The following is an 18,444-nucleotide window of genomic DNA, read 5'->3' as shown; positions in this document are numbered from 1 at the left end:
GGATGAGGCAGTGGCGGGCACTTCATGCACGGGTCCCCCTCCGATAGATCTTCGGGCTCACCAGGATCTCCTCCGCAGGATGGCCCGTAACATGGACCTGCAGACGGAGGAGATAGTGGAGGTGCACGACCCGATCGTGAATATCCTTGGATCGGATGCCCCATCGAGGGTGGCGTTACCCTTGATCCGCACGATCCAAACGAACGCGAATACGATATGGCAGACTCCTGCCTCCATTCCACCCACAGCGAGAGGGGTGGAAAGGAAATACTTTGTCCCATCTAAGGACTATGGGTACTTGTACACACACCCCCAACCGTGTTCACTAGTGGTGGAATCAGTGAATGCACGAGAGCGCCACGGCCAGCAGGCTGCAGCGCCAAAATCAAAAGAGGCTAAGCGGCTTGATCTGTTCGGCCGTAAGGTTTACTCAGCCGGAGGGCTACAACTTAGAGCGGCGAATCAACAGGCGCTACTGAGCCGCTACAATTTCAACTCCTGGAACTCTATGGGGAAGTTTAAGGAGTTGATTCCCCAAGAGTCCAGGGAAGAGTTTGGAGCCATGGTCGAGGAGGGTAAGAAGGTGGCTCGGACCTCCTTACAGGCCTCCCTGGATATAGCGGACTCGGCCGCAAGGACCCTGGCCACAGGTATCGCTATGCGCAGGACCTCCTGGCTCCAAGTCTCGGGTTTGCCCCCTGAATTACAGCAGACCCTACAGGATTTGCCCTTTGAAGGACAGGGGCTGTTCTCGGAGAAGACGGACTCTCGATTGCAGAGCCTCAAAGACTCCAGGACAATCATGCGCTCCTTGGGGATGCATGTTGCGGGTCCCCAGCGCAGACCATTTAGGCCCCAGCCTCAACATTTTTACCCCCCTCCACCTCGCCAGAGACAGGACCCTGCCAGAAGGCGAGGGCGAGGTGGTAGGAGAAGATGGGCTGGCCCTCAACCCGGTCAGAACCAAGGGCCACCAAGACCACCTTCAGGTCCTAGACAGAACTTTTGAAGGTGCGGTCGAGGACGGCGCCCCAGTCATCCCCCAGGATCCAGCTCCCTCCTTTCGGGATCGCCTCTCCCACTTCCACCGTGCTTGGTCCCTTATAACTTCGGACCGTTGGGTCCTCCGCACGGTGGAGAGGGGATACGCTATCCAGTTTTCTTCAATCCCCCCCTCCTCCCCCCCTTCCCCGTCCCTCTTCAGGGACCCTTCTCACGAGCAACTTCTTATACAGGAAGTTTCTACGCTCCTGGCCATGGGGGCCATAGAGGAGGTTCCGATAGAGTTAAGGGGCAGGGGATTTTATTCCCGTTACTTCCTGATCCCCAAGTCCAAAGGAGGTCTACGGCCCATCTTGGACTTGCGCGGACTCAACAAATTCGTAGTAAAGTTGAAGTTCCGCATGGTCTCTTTGGGGGCCATTATCCCTTCCCTCGATCCTGGAGACTGGTTCGCCGCCCTCGACATGAAAGACGCATACTTTCACGTTGCAATTTACCCGCCTCACAGACGCTTCCTGCGATTCGTGGTAAACACGGTGCACTACCAATTTGCTGTCCTTCCCTTCGGCCTATCCTCGGCCCCAAGAGTGTTCACGAAATGTATGGCTGTCGTGGCAGCGTACCTTCGTCGGCAAGGGGTACAGGTGTTCCCGTACCTAGACGACTGGCTGGTGCGCGGTCGCACCAAGGAGCAAGTTCAAGCTCACGTCCACAGAATAGTGCACACATTCAACGAGTTGGGCATCCTACTCAACAAGGACAAATCCACTCTAGAACCTACCCAGAGAATAGAATTCATCGGCGCAGTTCTAGACTCCAGACGTGCACAAGCCATCCTGCCAGACAACCGCTTTGGCACCATCACGAACCTCATTCAAGGGCTCAAGGCCTTCCCAACTACCACGGTGAGGTCGTGCCTTACCCTGCTGGGTCACATGGCTTCCTGCACGTACGTAACCAGGCATGCCAGACTTCGGCTTCGCCCGCTTCAAACCTGGGTGTCATCAATATACCGTCCACATCGGGACAGCCTGAACTTGGTGGTCACGGTCCCGAACTCGATCCTGGCCTCCCTCACCTGGTGGCTAGATCACAAAGTGGTCTGCGAGGGGATGCCATTTCACGCCCCACAACCCTCTCTGCACCTGGTCACAGACGCGTCATCTCTGGGTTGGGGCGCCCATCTCAACGAACACCATACCCAGGGCCTGTGGACTGCATCCCAGTTAGCCCTGCACATCAATGTTCGGGAACTGATGGCGGTACGCCTGGCGTGCCAGGCATTCCTCAATCTCCTACGTGGCCGCTGTGTGTTGGTTCTCATCGACAACACCACGGCCATGTTTTACATCAACAAGCAAGGAGGAGCACGTTCGTCAATTCTATGCCAAGAGGCCATTCGCCTGTGGGACTTCTGCATCGCCCACTCGATCCATCTCACGGCATCGTTCCTCCCTGGAGTCCAGAACACTCTAGCGGACCGACTCAGCAGGTCCTTCCAAACGCACGAGTGGTCTATCCGTCCGGACATCATACATTCCGTCTTCCAGAAGTGGGGGTTTCCCCAGATAGACCTGTTTGCATCCCGAGACAACAGGAAGTGCCACATGTTCTGCTCCCTACAAGGTCGAGCTCCGGGCTCCCTCTCGGATGCGTTTCTCCTTCCCTGGAAAGACCACCTGTTTTATGCCTTCCCTCCGTTTCCTCTGGTCCACAAGGTACTGCTCAAATTGCGCAGAGACCAGGCACAGATAATTCTGGTCGCTCCAGCGTGGCCGAGACAACATTGGTACACCACACTGTTGGAACTCTCGGTTCAGACACCGATCCCGCTTCCATTATGTCCGGATCTCATATCTCAGGACCACGGTCGGCTGCGTCACCCCGACCTGCAATCACTCCACCTCACGGCGTGGCTGCTCCATGGTTCACCCAGGCAGAGCGGCAATGCTCACACTCTGTCCAACAGATCCTGCTGAGCAGTAGGAAACCCTCAACACGGACCACGTACCTGGCCAAGTGGAAACGGTTCTCCTGTTGGTGCGAACAACGAGCCACGTCCCCGTTGCAGGCACCCATTCCTCTCATATTGGAATATCTCCTCTCCCTAAAACAACAAGGGTTGGCGATATCTTCAATTAGAGTTCACCTGGCCGCTATATCGGCCTTTCACCCAGGGGAACTCGCGTCCTCGGTATTCTCTAACCCGATGGTTGTTAGATTCCTCAAGGGCTTAGACCGGACGTACCCGCAACAGCGTCATCCCGTCCCGACGTGGGATCTCAATCTGGTTCTCTCCAAACTCACAGGTCCTCCATTCGAACCACTAGCCACCTGCTCACTTTTGTACCTATCCTGGAAGACAGCCTTCCTCGTAGCCATCACCTCAGCAAGGCGAGTTTCTGAACTCAGGGCGCTTACATCCGAGCCCCCTTATACAGTTTTCCATAAGGATAAAGTGCAGCTTCGCCCACATCCTGCCTTTCTCCCTAAGGTGGTTTCTCCATTTCATATCAACCAGGACATATTTCTCCCGGTCTTTTATCCCAAACCACATGCCACTCGCCAGGATCAACGTTTGCATTCCCTGGACGTACGCAGGGCCCTGGCCTTCTATATTGACCGCACAAAGCACTTTAGAAAGACGACGCAACTCTTCGTTGCAGTGGCCGACCGAATGAAAGGCTCACCGGTCTCCTCACAACGCCTATCCTCCTGGATTACGTCTTGCATCCGGACTTGCTATGACCGGGCAGGTGTCTCAGCACCGCACCTCACTGCTCACTCCACGAGGGCCCAAGCCTCCTCGACTGCTTTCCTGGCACATGTTCCGATACAGGACATTTGTAGAGCGGCGGTTTGGTCATCAGTCCATACGTTTACAGCCCACTATGCACTAGTGCAGCAGTCCAGGGACGATGCTGCATTCGGGTCAGCGGTTTTGCACACAGCAATGTCTCACTCCGACCCCACCACCTAAGTTGGGCTTGGGAGTCACCTAATGGAATGGATATGAGCAAGCACTCGAAGAAGAAAAGACGGTTACTCACCGTTGTAACTGTTGTTCTTCGAGATGTGTTGCTCATATCCATTCCAAACCCGCCCCCCGTCCCCACTGTCGGAGTAGCCGGCAAGAAGGAACTGAGGGGGCGCCGGGTCGGCTGGGGTATATATTCAGCGCCATGAAGGCGCCACTCTAGGGGGCTCCACAGCCGACCCGCCGGTGTTGCTAGGGTAAAATCTTCCGACGATCGTGCACGCGGCGCGCACACACCTAATGGAATGGATATGAGCAACACATCTCGAAGAACAACAGTTACAACGGTGAGTAACCGTCTTTTCCCAACTAAGATTGTCTCTCATTTTAATCCTTCTTTACTGGAGTGAGCTGTATGTGGAAGCAGGCTCTCAAGCCAAATGCTCGGGGTGGTAAATAGATGTAAAGGGCAGATGGAAGATATGGCTCCTGTTATTGCAATGGGGTAAGGCACAGGACAGTGAGTCAGGAGACCTGAGTTTTGTTCCCAGCTTTGCTACTGAATCACTATGTGGCCCTGAGTAAGTCACATAACCTCTCTCTGCCTCAGTTTCCCATCTCTATGAGAATCACGATACCTACTTTGCAAAGTGCTTTAAGAGCTCCAGATGACACGTCTTGGAGACGTGTTCAGTACTAGTCATAAATCCAGTACCATTATTCCTCCACAGACACATGCTGCTGTACAGGGGAAAGATGTTTTGACAGCCATAAACACTTAAAAAAACCCAAGGATTCTAGCACGATCCATTTTTTAAAAATACCTGGTGAAATAACAAAGCCAACTAAATGGGTCTCACTTTGGTGGGTACGTTGCTGAAAACAGGCAGCAGAGGGAAGACTGAACTGAGATTTTAGACAAGTCCCTAGCTCACCCCTGCTTTCCAAGGCTGCAGATTCCTGCTTATAGAGTAAGCTGCCATTGCTTTCTGACACCTCTTAGGAAATGTGGTTGTGGGGGATTCCTAAAAAGAACAGGTGAGGGTAGATACATAGGGATAACGAAAAGAAAATACAAACAATAGTCTCCCCACCACTGGGGGAAAACGTACCAATGAAACTCCTTTTAGGATGACATTTTAGCCTCAGAAAAAAAAAATCCAGACTTTAGAAGAGTCTCTGAATTATAAATAATGTTGCCACTTCATTTCTATGCTGTAGCCTTCCTTCAGCTTCCCATAATTAAAGGATGGGGATTGAGAGACACTACCACGGAAGATAAAAGCACCATCAGAATTCCCACCACTGCCGGATTCATTAGCAAGTCAACCTAACTGACAAGTCTATTACTTGAAAATTGTAGACTTCTCTTCCTCTCTGGTTGTGACATGGTGACTGCGGCAGAGATCCATTAGCGCCAGGGCTCTGCACGCCTGGAGTTACAGCGCTAATAGGAGGGGAGGAGATTGTGCTGGCCTGCATGCGTACAGGTGCACATCAGTTGGGTGGTGTCTTGATGGCTGGAAGGAATTGTGTGTGCCGAGCGGATCCACTGCAACGGGGAAAGAGATGTTCACAGGACACACGGGAAGAAGCAAGCGGTTGTCTCGACGCTCAAGACAGCAGACGAGTAGCAGAGAGGGCCCAAGTCTGTTCCCTCTGTCAATCTCTCAGCATGTTATAACCATTCAGATGATCATCAGCACCAAGGCCAGCTAGCAATCTGCCTTCTCCCTCCTAAATGCCTCCTCTTTCTCTGTCTCCCCTTCCCATGTCCATTCCAACCCTTATACCTTCTTGACGACAGTACAGGCTAGTGGACGAAGCATGAGACGGGGAAAACAGGACGCCTTGGTTCTATTCCTAGCTCTTGCACTGACTTGCTGAGTGGCCTCTGGCAAGTCACATCTCTTTTCTGCCTATTTCTCCTCTCACAAGCAGGTTGTGCGGATTAACACTGGTTCAGTGCTTTGAAAATGCAAAGTGCTGTGTAAGTGCTAAGTATTGTCATTATCTTCTACAGCAAACGACCTCCTTCTCTTTATCCAAATCCCTCCTTAAAACACAGTCCCTCCTGAAAAGCATTTCAGTGATAAACCTTCCAAGTGATCTGCAGCGCTCTGACACTGCATCCTCAAGCTGCATAGCATGTGTATCTCAATGCGGCTACTGTCTGAGTCTGATCCAGATTGTAAGAGATCTGGGAAGAGGGGGCCCAATTCTACTCTCAGTATAAATCCAGAGTCACCCCACGGAGGTCAGTGGAGAGATCGAGGATTGACACCAGTGATAGCTGAGAGCAGAACCCGGTGGGGTGTTTTTATGTTTGCACAGCGTCGAGCATGCTGATGGCCTACAATAAACAAGAACGAGCCTGATCCTCAATGGGCATCGGAGAAAGGAAAGGGGAATGAGGAGGAAAAGAAGGTTATAAGGGAAAGGAAGGACAGGAATCAGGAGGAGAGAAAACAGTAACTAAGCATGAAAAGGAGAAGGAAAAACCTGGGAGTAAGAAAGAAATGGGGAGGAAGTTTAAAGGCCGAGGGAGGGATGGCTCAGAGCTAGGCCAAAGCACTTGGGCTATGTTCAGGAATGCCTGCCATTCCGCAATCCATGCCCACACGTCCGTTGCGGGCCCATCCACCCACCAGGAATGGGAAATTAAAACCATCCCTTCCGACTACAGCAAAAAGCAACCGAAAAATAAGACGACAGTTCAAACTGGAGAGAGCTGAGGATTAAGGCTAAGAGCCCCGAGATGAGGGAGGATGCACAGGGGGGCGAGGCAGCCATGTGGCTTGCTTTGTGTATGAAATCCTCATTAGAGGCCTGTAAGGACATGAAAGCGGCTTTTCCTGTTTCCGGTCCCCAGCGCCCCCAGGGGACCCTGACGGCTGGTTATCTGCTTTCACTGTCAGAGAAGGAAGTGCAGATTGAGGCTGTACACTAACGGCAGGGTTTTATGTGGTTACAGGGAAAAAAGGAGATCACACAGCATGTGTGCAAGCAAGCTGAGGAGGCAGAGACTAAGCAGTGCAACTGATATTTTGGGGGACTCTGGCCAGCTGATCAGGAGAGGCAAGGGCTCTGCTCTGATGGAGCTATTCCTCCAGACGGTGGACCCCTGTGCTAAGGATAGGCAGCAGGGATTTTAGACGCTCACTCCTGGTTTTTCAGCCCTCGTGGAAACCGGCCAGGGGACTCACTTGCACGCTGATGTAATTTAGTTTATACATCAGTCTGCGGTGGGAAGCATTCTACTTATGGGAATTTGAGTTCTCCTGACATTAAGACCAAGCACAAACTGGCCACACATGGAGGTAGCATCACCTGCATCCCCTTTGCCAAAGCACCTTAGTCTTGGCCTGCATTACTCCCTAATATTCTAGTTCTGACCCCTCCCTACACAGCTCTGGCAATGCACCTCCCTCCTACCTGGCAGCCCCCTGCTATTCCAGCCCAGGGGCCCACACAGCCCAACCCTGATCTGCAGCCTTTTCTATTATTCTAGTCCTGCCCTCATCCCCAGCTCTGCTAATTCACCGCAGTCCTGGGACCAGTACAAATTCGAAAAGAGCATTTCAGTCCTGAACTGCAGCTGGTCTCGAGTCTCAGGGCAGAGAGCCGACTGTGCCAAGTTCCTTCAGATTCTGGCCATCATATAACTCATGCAAGACTAGTAAGCGCATGCACCAGCAACTGTTTTGGAGGAGAGTTCCCCAGGATCCCCTCATTCTATTCAGTATCTGGGTGACCTTCTCCCCTGCTAAGGAAGGCTGGATGCAGCTCCCTCCTGACCATTTGAAAACACTTTTTCTATCATCTGGGAAATAAACTGCATATCAATAGAAGCTGTTTATAGTCACTGCTGGTATGGTATCTCTGGATCCCTTCACACCAGTGTGGTCAGGCCCGGCTCTAGGATTTTTGCCGCCCAAAGCAAAAACAATCCCCCCCCCCCCCCGTTCTTTAATTAGCCCACCCCCGGCCCCGCCTCAACTCCGCCCCTTCCCCAAATCCCCAGCCCTGCCTCCTCCCCCCAGACTCTCAAGTCTGGGAGGGAGGGGGAGCAGCGGCGCGCGAAACGGCCGCTCGGGATCTCCCCCTCCCTCCCAGGTTTCAGAGCCTGGGAGGGAGGGGGAGCAGCGGCACGCGAAACGGCCGCTCGGGATCTCCCCCTCCCTCCCAGGTTTCAGAGCCTGGGATGGAGGGGGAGACCCTGAGCCGCCGCGGCGCGCGAAACAGCTGTTTCGCGCGCCGTGGCAGCAGCAGCGGAGGTGAGCTAGGGTGGCCGGGGCACATTTTTAGGGGCGGCATTCTGGCGTCGGCCATGCCACCCCTAAAAATGTGCCGCCCCAAGCACCAGCTTGTTTTGCTGGTGCCTAGAGCCGGCCCTGAGTGTGGTACAAACCACCCAGCTGACCCATTCACTATGACAGCAGAATCCTGATTCTCCAAACCACCTGGGTGACACCATTTATGATTGTTATTTGCTTGCAGTTGCACCTACAACAGGAGGGGAGCCTTTCAGACACACAGGAAAGAGAAGGCTGCTGCCCCAAGGAGCCCACAGTCTAAGACAGACAAGTAGACAGATGTCAGGGATAGGGAATATTTGGGCTAAGATAAGGGCGAGTTTGATAGATTGGGAATTTAGGCTCTGAGGGAAGCCCTCATTAATCAGTAACACTCGGGTAGCTTGACAAACAGGGTGGTTCAAATCATCCGTCAGTTAAATCAAGATCCCCTTGCAATTAACATCCGATCAGAACCCACAGCTCCAAACGCAAAAGGCATTAAAGTCAATGAATCTTCAAACCTCCTGGCTTATTTAAACTGTTTCCTGCCCTAAATACTGACACATAGGATGTAATATCAACATGAAAGCACACAGTCCATCACCAACCCCAAGTCCAGCCAACGCACTTCAGCCCTCACCCAAGGGACAAGAGGAGCCCAGCCAGGCTGAAGAACTGGAAGTTACAGAGTGCAGTAAAAAGCATCTGTTTTTTCACTGAGCTGATCTGGTGTGAATTTACACAAGCGGCTCCCAAGTGAAGGCCTGACCTCTCCAGCCACCCGATCTCTTTGCCCAACCCACACCTTAAACCATGTCATATTCTAGCTAGAACTTTGCTAACTCCGTGAAATTAAATGAGTGATTGCCAGCTATGAGTTTGTTACAGTTGCAAAAGGAAGAGACTGCATGATCCTAACCAGGGCCACCGAGAGCGGGCTTGGGCCCCGGTGAAAAAATTTTTTCGGGCCCCCCAGCAAGGGCAGACCGGCTAAACAGGGCCAATGAGAGAGGGGGAAGCTGGGGAAGCCGGGCCCCGGGCCCCTTTCCGGACCGCCGGGCTCCGGTAATTTGTACCGGCTTCCCCCCACTCTCGTCGGCCCTGATCCTAACTCTGCCATAAGCAGGGAGATCTGGATGATAGAACCACCCCTTGAGATGGTTACTCTTAATGTGGCTGATAGAAACCTCATATCGCTGGACTACAGAATGGAGATTTTATGACACATGTGCCTCTGATTACAATATATTACCATTAATATAATGCCTGCTTTCTACTTATCTGTGTCTTTGGCTAATAAACTATAGAAGACCACCAGTGAAGCAGTAATAAAGCACAGCTGTTGAATCAAAGCCTGTTTCTAGGTCAAAGCGAGTTTGGGAGAGGCCGGGGAGAATGGGCTCTACCAGGGGAAACAATACTGAACTGAAACGAGAAGAGGATCCTCCAGGCAGCTTTAATTAATCTTTAGTTTTATCCCAGAAACGTTACTGGAGTTCTTGGCAAGCAGGCGAAAAAGAGGACGCAAGTCTGCATTTCCATAGTGCATCTCATTATTATCCAAATGGACGCCCCTGACTCTTTACAAATTGTATCGACTGTAGGAATTATATATGCACGTACCTGCACTCGTGCATACTTAGAGATAGGGAGAGGAGACGAGTCATTCTTGGTCACCATTGAAATGCAGCCACCATAGTCACGAAACTGGAGCCGTTTTAGAACGCACTGCAACAGTGCTCAACTGACAGGGGCAGGAAATGAAAAATGTCACATCCAAGTACAGGGGAAATGTAAGGAGACAGAAACAAATCACCAGAGCTGGAATCCGTAGTCAGGACACTGGGGTAAACAACCGTAAATCTTACAAAAGTGCTTTAATGACAAGTGGTCAGGAATTGCGTTTTACATCTCATCACCACACAGAGCTCACCACCACAACTCTGGAGGCCAAAGGAAGAATGTCAGCTGAATCACCAACACTGCTTTCAGTGCGATTCCAGAATTTCTCTAGACTTCTTGCACCCAAACAATGACTTGGCCTGAATCTACTTAGCCTGAAAGCTGGCTACCTCAGAACTCAAGGCGGGATGGAAGGGAACTTTCTTATATGGATACATGATTATTATTATTTGCAGTACTGTTGCACCTAGGAGCCCCAGCCAGGGACCAGGACCTCGCTGTGCTAGGTCCAGAACAAAAAGACAGTCACATGGAACCCACCTGGCTAGTTTAAGCTAAGATCTATTTCTTGACAATTAAATGAGACGGTTTTAATAGAATGCCAGAAGACGAAGTTGCTGTATCTTTCATGCTGAGGGCTATCTACCTAATAAGCCACACAACTCCACCATAGGAGGTTTGTTTTTTTTAATAATCAAGAATATCTGGTTATAGTGTAAGCCACAAAAGCAAAACTCAAGTCAGTATGCCCCCCCACAATAAAAATCCAGGGCAGCCCTATGCACAGAGTGGTATACGTTGGTTTACTTTCAGACTTGGGATTAAACAACAATAAGCAAAAAAACCACCACCATCCAAACCCCAGATGTCAAATGTAAACTAAAATTGTTATTCAGCAATTTGCATCACTTACTGTCTTATTAAAGTCAAATGATTTTCGTTTCTCTCTCTCTCTCTCTCTGTTATTGTAATAAAATAAAGAATCTAGGGACTTCTGAAGACATTTTGCTGCACTAAATGAAATTCTCCTTTAACTTTTAGGGGTATAGTCTCACTTACAACTCCTGCCAACGCTGGTGGGACTTGCACAGAAATGAACATTTAAGAGTTCCATGGATGACAAGATCCCTACAGAGACGATGCATCAGTGGGTTATGACACACTGTAAGACACAAGGTAACTTCTTGCCATTAGCAAAGTGTGGCGGGAATGCAGTGATCCGGCAACAGGGGAGGTGGTATTCTCAAGGTAAAGGAACCAAAATGTCAAGTGACTGCAGACCAGTGTGTTCAGCCTCTGAGCTTGGACTGACTGAAGCCAATGGAAATTCTGGCATTGATTTTAGTGGGTGCAGGATCAGGCCCTAGAGAAGCAAACAACTCCTAGGAAGACCAGCTTTTTCATGTAAGCTCTACAACTCATGGAAAGAAACAGCACCAAATTCAACCCCCTCCCATGGCAGCAGAGGGTCAGGTGACTCATGGTCTGATCCTCATGGGATCCTTCCCCCCCTGCTCCCCCCAACGAAGGAAATTGTCTATAGAAAATAAGTCAGTGGGTGGCTTCTATGCCAATGGATTCATTATTAAATCCCTGCCTCCATGGTGAGCACCAAACACTGACTCAGTGCCAAAATCCACCGGCTCTGCTAAGGCTCGGTGGGATGCTTTTGCGGAGCTTCACAGACTCAGTTCCTTCAAGGCTTTTATCTGACTGTGATACGTCATGCCATGTATATTTCTATGTGAGGTCTTTACTTCCTAGCTTCTCCTTGAACAAATTTCAGGGACACTGGCAGGTCAAATCTGGCCCAAAATTTAGGTGTTGAAAAAACGCTTTTAACTAAAATTAAGAGGAACAAAATAGTTCTGAAAATTCCCTTTTTTAAATTTCCAAAGGAAACATTCACCTCTAGCATCTGTAGCCCCAAAGCGGCAGCAATGCATTAGACTGCACTGCAACTTCCTAAGGACCAGAGACTGAAACGGATTAGAAAGCAAATGAAACTGACTAGTCCATTTTCCTCCTTCAAGCCCAGCAAAATGTAGCAAGTAACCAACAGCATAGATGGAGATAGACTGGATGTTTTAAGTGCTTTCAAGTTTTTAATAACTTCAGGTGTTTTGTGAAACACAGTTAAGTGCATTTGTCAGATTGAAGTACAAGATCAGGAACTAAGAGATTCGGGCTCTTTTTCCAGCTGTGCCAGAGGCTAACAGCCTGGACTTGGTCAAATCACTTAACCCCCATGTGCCTCGGTCTTCTCACTGTAAAATAGGGACGATACCTTCTTGTATGGAGGCTGTGAAAGATTATTTGCTTTCGGAAGGATTATGATTTTAAACCTGACACTGTCCCTTTAAATGATGCACATCTCTAAGGAACTTGACTATTGAGAGCACTTGATTCTGCTCATAGGAAAATGCTGCTACTTACTTTTTCAAGGGCTCTATCACCGTCTTTTGGATTTGGTTCACCTATTGGAAGAAAAGAGATTGTTACAAACAAATGTTTAAGAAACCTGTTTGAACTAAGTTATACATTTGTGAAGCATCTTCCATACTAGGGCTCAGGCCTCGAGGTGCTACCAGAGTACAAATTAACAACATCATCATCATCTTCATCAAATCCTCACCCCACAACCTCCTGTGCTCTGGAGCTGAAATGAAGTTTCCAATGCAACTGGCAGCACTGGGACACAACTCTGGTCCTGTGCTCCCAAACCAGCAAAGACAGGACATGCTGTGAGGGCAGCGCACTTGGTCCTCCGTGGAGTGGGGATGAGAGAAAGGACCTCATGTTACTCTATAGAACTCTCTCTAGTCAGTTTAAGGACTAGCCCTGATAGGCTCCAGGTGGAGGCACATGCATCCATTTTCATCTGAAGTGTCCCAGGATATGATAAATTAATCTGGGGGCCCTCCTAGGCTGAGAGAAGAAAGGCAAGGGGTAGGGGAGAGTTCACCTATATGGAGCAGACACACACACACACACACACACACACACAGCACAAGTTCCCATCCCCTCCTCCTCCCCACTTCAGTAAAACCCACACTCACCTTCTCTTGGTTGAAAGAGTCCATTCTCTTCATGGCAGTGTCCAGGGCTGTTACCATTGTCAGGAAATTGGGGTCTTGCTCGCAGAGCGGGTTGGACAACAGGTCTGAAGAGATTTTCACGGCTGATTTCGACATGGCTGCAGTACGATGGGACCCAAGAGCATGTAAAAGAAGAAGAGAAGGTCTGTCAGTGACACGGAGTTGCATAACAGGACAGGCACTTGCAAAATAATCCAGGTTTGCTGGAACTAATTCATTATCCCAGTTCTACAAAAGACGGTCTGGGACACAAACCTAAATCTTCAGCCACTAAGGCACTTAGTTCAGCACCTAAACTTTCCAGGGACACAAGCTGGAGGTTAAGAGAGAAGATTAAGAGAGAGGTACTGATTTTTTCATGTAAACACTGAGAGAATAGTTTTTATACAAGTTAAATATGGACCATTTAAATGCAAGATGCGATGCTGCCAGAAATAATACCAGACTAACAAAAGCATAACTTTCTTTTAAAAATAATGTAGACAGCTTTTTTGACATTTTTTTATACATTTGCTTTTTTTTAACAGACTATTAAGCATTGCTCTGTCTCATTGTAGCTCCTCCACAATGAGAAAAAGCACAGTCCATTAAGTCTTCCAAAAAAGCTTTACAAAGATACATATTTTAAGTGGATTTAGTGCTGGGGGAAAGGGGCCAGACTGACAGGCCTGGAGAAGGAAGATCTTTATTCGCCTGCAAAACAGGTACAGCATGAGCAGAAGTAGTGCAAGCTTGTCACCAATGAGCCTGAGTTTTCTTCCAGAGGGAACCATTTCCCAGCAATGGGTCCTCAGCACACCCCTCCATAGGCAAAGACCTCTCTGCTGAGACGGCCAACAAGAGGGCCATCTGCTGTGGCAGTTGTGAACTGGCCACTTGGCCACCAGAGAGTCACAGAATTTAAGGCTAGAAGGGACCCCCGGGACCACCACTGAACTCAGATGCAACTTTAATTGCATCAAGACCCTTTTGCTTTCTTTTAGATTTACAAGCATTTCTTCTTTTCTATCCAACCAACTGGCCTCATTTTTCAACGAAGAAAATTCAGGACAAAGACCCTGCAGCGTCCTCCCCACACACACCACTGTAGAAGGATAAAATGCGAGATCAATGAAGAGTTCATACAGCAACAGGCTGAACGACATTCACGGTAAATAACTGGAATATAACGTAGGAAAATGAATAAAACAGAAAAGCCAATATGTAAGTAAAAAGAGCATAACTATCCAGAAATCTCTCTCTCTTTTCCCAGTAATGTTGCTATAAGTTATTCCAGTTAAGGATCTGAAGGCCAGACTCTTTTGTACAGTAGCGCAGAGGAGCTTTTTAAAGACTATCACTGTACAAACTTTTAATGTCTGAATTAAAGTCATCCTCAGTGATGGGGCTTAAGATCACAAATCAAGAGACTAAATGCTCTGATTTAAAGGTTATACGCAATTATACAGAAATCTCAGAATTCATGTTCCGATGGCTGGAAAGCTCAGTCCAGAATGAGACACTCACTATGGAATAACAAAGCTACTGTATCCGACTATTATTCAAACATTAAGGGTTTAAACATTTAAACCTTTAGGCAGATGGGACAGAAACCTCATGTGAGACCACATCTGAGGAAGGATTTGTGCCAAAACAGGACTGGGCGAAAAACAGTAGAACTCTTTAGCTGGAAAAAAAATTACTATGTGCCCCCAAAATGCAGAGCGCTGGGACTTAATACAGTTAGGATAGTGAGTTATGGCAGGCAATAGTCAGACAGATTCTCAGAGGCTGGGAATCAAGATTCGTGGGTTCTAGTCCCTACTCTGCCATTGATTTGCTGTGTGGCTTTGAGCAAGTCACTTCTCTCCTCTCTGTACCACTGTGTCTTTATCTGTACAACAGGGGGAAGGAGGAGACTTGGTGGAGGAAGTGGTTAAATGTTTGCATGGTACTTTGCAAATTTAAAGTGCTGAGTATTATTAATATTAGAAAAAGTGACCGTAGGCCATCGCTGGTTATTCAAAGCAAGATAAAGCTATCATTGTATACTTAAGACAGCATCCATCTACACACCAAATCCAGAGCAGGATTTGTGGTCTAATGAGGCAGTTATATTTTATTTCAAAAAGAGAGGACTTTTATTACCAAAAAAAAAAAAAAAAAAAAAATCATCCCTGCTTCTTAAAGCCACCTCCCCCCTGGAAAGGGAGACAAGTGATGGAGATGCTGAGTGACCCTCAACCACAGCACAGCAAGTGTTGCAGGTAATTCTTACTGAGGTTTGAATCACCTTTTCCAGCCATGCTGCTAAAACTGGCACGGCAGCATCCAAGTCTCCCAGGAAAACTGGTGCATCTGAGAAAGTGTCCGCTTATTTCAGAGTGTGTATCTATTGTTGGCAGAACATGGACTGGGCTGACTAGGACAAACGTGCTGGCGAATGTTTACAGTCAGAGTGAACAATCAACCCCCTCGACACTCAGATACAATGGAAGAAATAAGACACTAGGAGGAACAGCAGCAGAGCTGATGCACTGCCAGACTTCTGCTGGACATGGGAACTACTCATTAGCTAACTAACTACAGTTATCTCTTCATCTCTCTGTTACTCAGATATTGCGGGGCGAGGGAAGCCTCCAGAGGGCCTGAATGCCTGTTCAGGCATCTGTTCTCCATCCTCTATGGACTGGGACACTCTTTATTCACTGGCACCAAGTTTAAAATTCTCCCCTTATTCAGGATTTCATGCCTTTAAATAAGAAATCAGCTCATACCGGATCTGGACAGGGCCTGGGCTAATTTGCAACCCTGCCATGAAGCAGAACGGAAAAGGAGAGTCCTCCCACAGCTCCTCTGGGGCTTGAAATGCTCCATATAAAAACACCCACTGAAAGGGAGGGGAGGGGAATCCTTTACAAGGAAAAACTTGCCAGAGGAGCCCTGATAATGACTAATGTCCCAGGGAGAGAAGCTTTCACCTTGGAAGGGTTTTTTTCTTACAGCATTTGTTGTTCATGTCTATGATAGAAACATAGAATATCAGGTTTGGAAGGGACCTCAGGAGGTCATCAAGTCCAACCCCCGCTCAAAGCAGGACCAAACCCCAGACAGATTTTTGACCCAGATCCCTAAATGTCCCCCTTGAGAACTGAACGCATAACCCTGGGTTTAGCAGGCCAATGCTCAAACCACTGAGCTATCCCTCCCCCCCGGTGATGATGGTGCTGTGTGTGTAGCTAGGTATCCTCCTGCCCTACTGCTGGCAGGCAGCAAAATGTGGGTTCTTTTTAGCATACCTGTCTCTTTATAAATCAAGTCACCGTGAGGTGCTTATGGAGATTGGACCAGCCCTCACCTGCCTACTCATGTAATTTGACTTGGCTCCAACGCCCAGTGGGCCAATAAAAATAGAGACTGCTCCAAACTCTGTGCTGCAAAAAAGCCATCTCTGTTTAAAACAGCTCTTTTCTGCATGTTCCAGAAGGCTGCTCAGCTCGCTTCAGTAACTGGCAATCACTAATCTCCACTTCCCCCAGTGTCTCTTCCTTCAGATTGTCTAGTCTTTTCATCTTACCCATGTTTGTTTAAACCCTGTATTGTGTGATGCGGTTAGATTGGGTTCCTACTGGAGAAACTGCTAAGTGAGCAGCAGGACCCCATGGGCATGAGGGACGCACACCTGCACAGCAGATGTCATTCTCTGACCTCGCAGAAGCAAACAGCTGGGGCAGTGACACGAAGAGACTACTTGTTTTTTGCTTCCTACCTAGCCCACTACAGCAAGACCAAGCCAACTATTAGGCAGAACTTGCAGGGTTACTCTTACATGTGAACCATTAAGTTGGCAAAGTGATATAAATGAAATGCACACACTTAGCACTTACATAGCGCTTTACAATGTCTCTCGCTATGTGAGGATACAGTGACCAATCCAAGGGGGCCTCATTCTCAGCTGGGCCCTTCAGTCGCTACCCTAATATAAATAAGAATGATCCCAAATTTTCAAAGGCAGAAACCGAGCCACAGAGAGGTGAAGAGACTTGGCCAAGGTCACACAGCAAGCGGGGGCTCAGGAGAATGAGGTTCTATTCTTGGCTCAGCCAATGGACTCACTATATGACTCTGGGTAAGTAATAGTTTAGGAGTCCTCAAGAGGACTGTCTTGTACCTAAGGGACTGAACTGGAACTCAAGCGATCTGGGTTCAGTCTCCAGCTCTGTCACAGGCTTCCTATGACCCTGAGAAAGTCACTTACTCTTTTAATGGCCTGATTCCCAGTCTGTGCCTCACATTGTTACATACCCACATCTGCATCTGTGCTCTTCTTCATGTCCTTCTGCAGTTTCTTAGTCTGATCTTCCAGCCTGAAATAGGAAAGAGTAAGACTAAGTTCTGAATCTTTAAAAGATAAACAAACATATACATGACAACTATGCCAACAGGCCAGCTGGTAGTTAAAAGGCAACTGGACACGTTTCTATTATGTATAATGCTGTTTAACCATATAACTAATTTCAAGTGACCTCCCATATCTCCACATGACCCTTACGTTTTTATTCTTACTTTTATAGTAAACATATCAGATATAGGTCCATACAATATAACAGTTACTACAACTACAACATTAGACCTTACAAACGTTGATGGTTTTGGACTCCTTGAAGATATTGTGGACATTTTATTTTCTTTGCTTTAGAATTGTAATAAAATTGTCAATACCTCATGACACCCCACAGGTTGCAACCCACTGACTGAGAAACACCGATCTAAACCATCACAAAATTACAATGCACTCAGCGGGAGAACAAGCTGCTGAGCCACACAAGGAAAGATGCAATAAGACTAAGTTGGGTGAAAAGCAGATCCATGATCATCCCCAAACTGGTTAACACTTACTGCTGAAGTTTCCCATATTCCCTTTCGAAGTCTCTCTCCACCTGGGGGAAGGAGAAAGAGAAACCACATCAGCTCAAACACATTAGAGCACAATTCAAAAAAATCTACCCAGGCCCCTGTCCTTCCAGCGGAAATATGAACTGGAATGATCTGCAAATATCAACAGATACATGTCAAGCTATTACTATTTATATAATGTCAACGGCATGCTAGGCACTTTAGAGACAAACATGAGGATAATGGGTAACATTTTCAAAAGCACCTAAGTCCCATTTTTAAAAGAGTTTTAAGCACTTAGGAGCCCTAAGGCCTGGTCTGTACTTAAAATTTAGATCAATCTAGCTACATCACTCAGGGGTGGTAAAAATTCACACCTTTGAGAGCCACTGTTAAGCAGATCTAGTCCCGGGTGTAGACGTGGCTAGGTCAATAGAATTCTTCTGTCAACCCAGCTGCCGCCGCTCAGGAAAGTGGGTTATTTACATAGATGGAAAAACATTTTCCATTG

The 18,444-nt window shown here is 48.2% G+C and overlaps 1 protein-coding gene across 1 annotated transcript in view; it reads right to left on the bottom strand.

Annotated features, from left to right (window-relative positions):
• BIN3 (bridging integrator 3) overlaps window positions 1-18,444 on the bottom strand; it is a 59,694-nt gene that overhangs the window by 15,401 nt on the left and 25,849 nt on the right. The window contains exons 3-6 of the mRNA XM_034761873.1: window positions 17,937-17,977; window positions 17,343-17,404; window positions 13,020-13,156; window positions 12,397-12,437 (exon numbers count right to left, since the gene is read on the bottom strand). Coding sequence (XP_034617764.1) covers window positions 12,397-12,437; window positions 13,020-13,156; window positions 17,343-17,404; window positions 17,937-17,977 — 281 coding nt within the window. The remainder of the gene's footprint in view (window positions 1-12,396; window positions 12,438-13,019; window positions 13,157-17,342; window positions 17,405-17,936; window positions 17,978-18,444) is intronic.

Source organism: Trachemys scripta, chromosome 2 (assembly GCF_013100865.1).
Source record: "Trachemys scripta elegans isolate TJP31775 chromosome 2, CAS_Tse_1.0, whole genome shotgun sequence".
Lineage (NCBI taxonomy): Eukaryota > Metazoa > Chordata > Testudines > Emydidae > Trachemys > Trachemys scripta.
The sequence above is the reverse complement of the archived record's forward strand: the minus strand, read 5'-3'. Positions and strand labels throughout refer to the sequence as shown.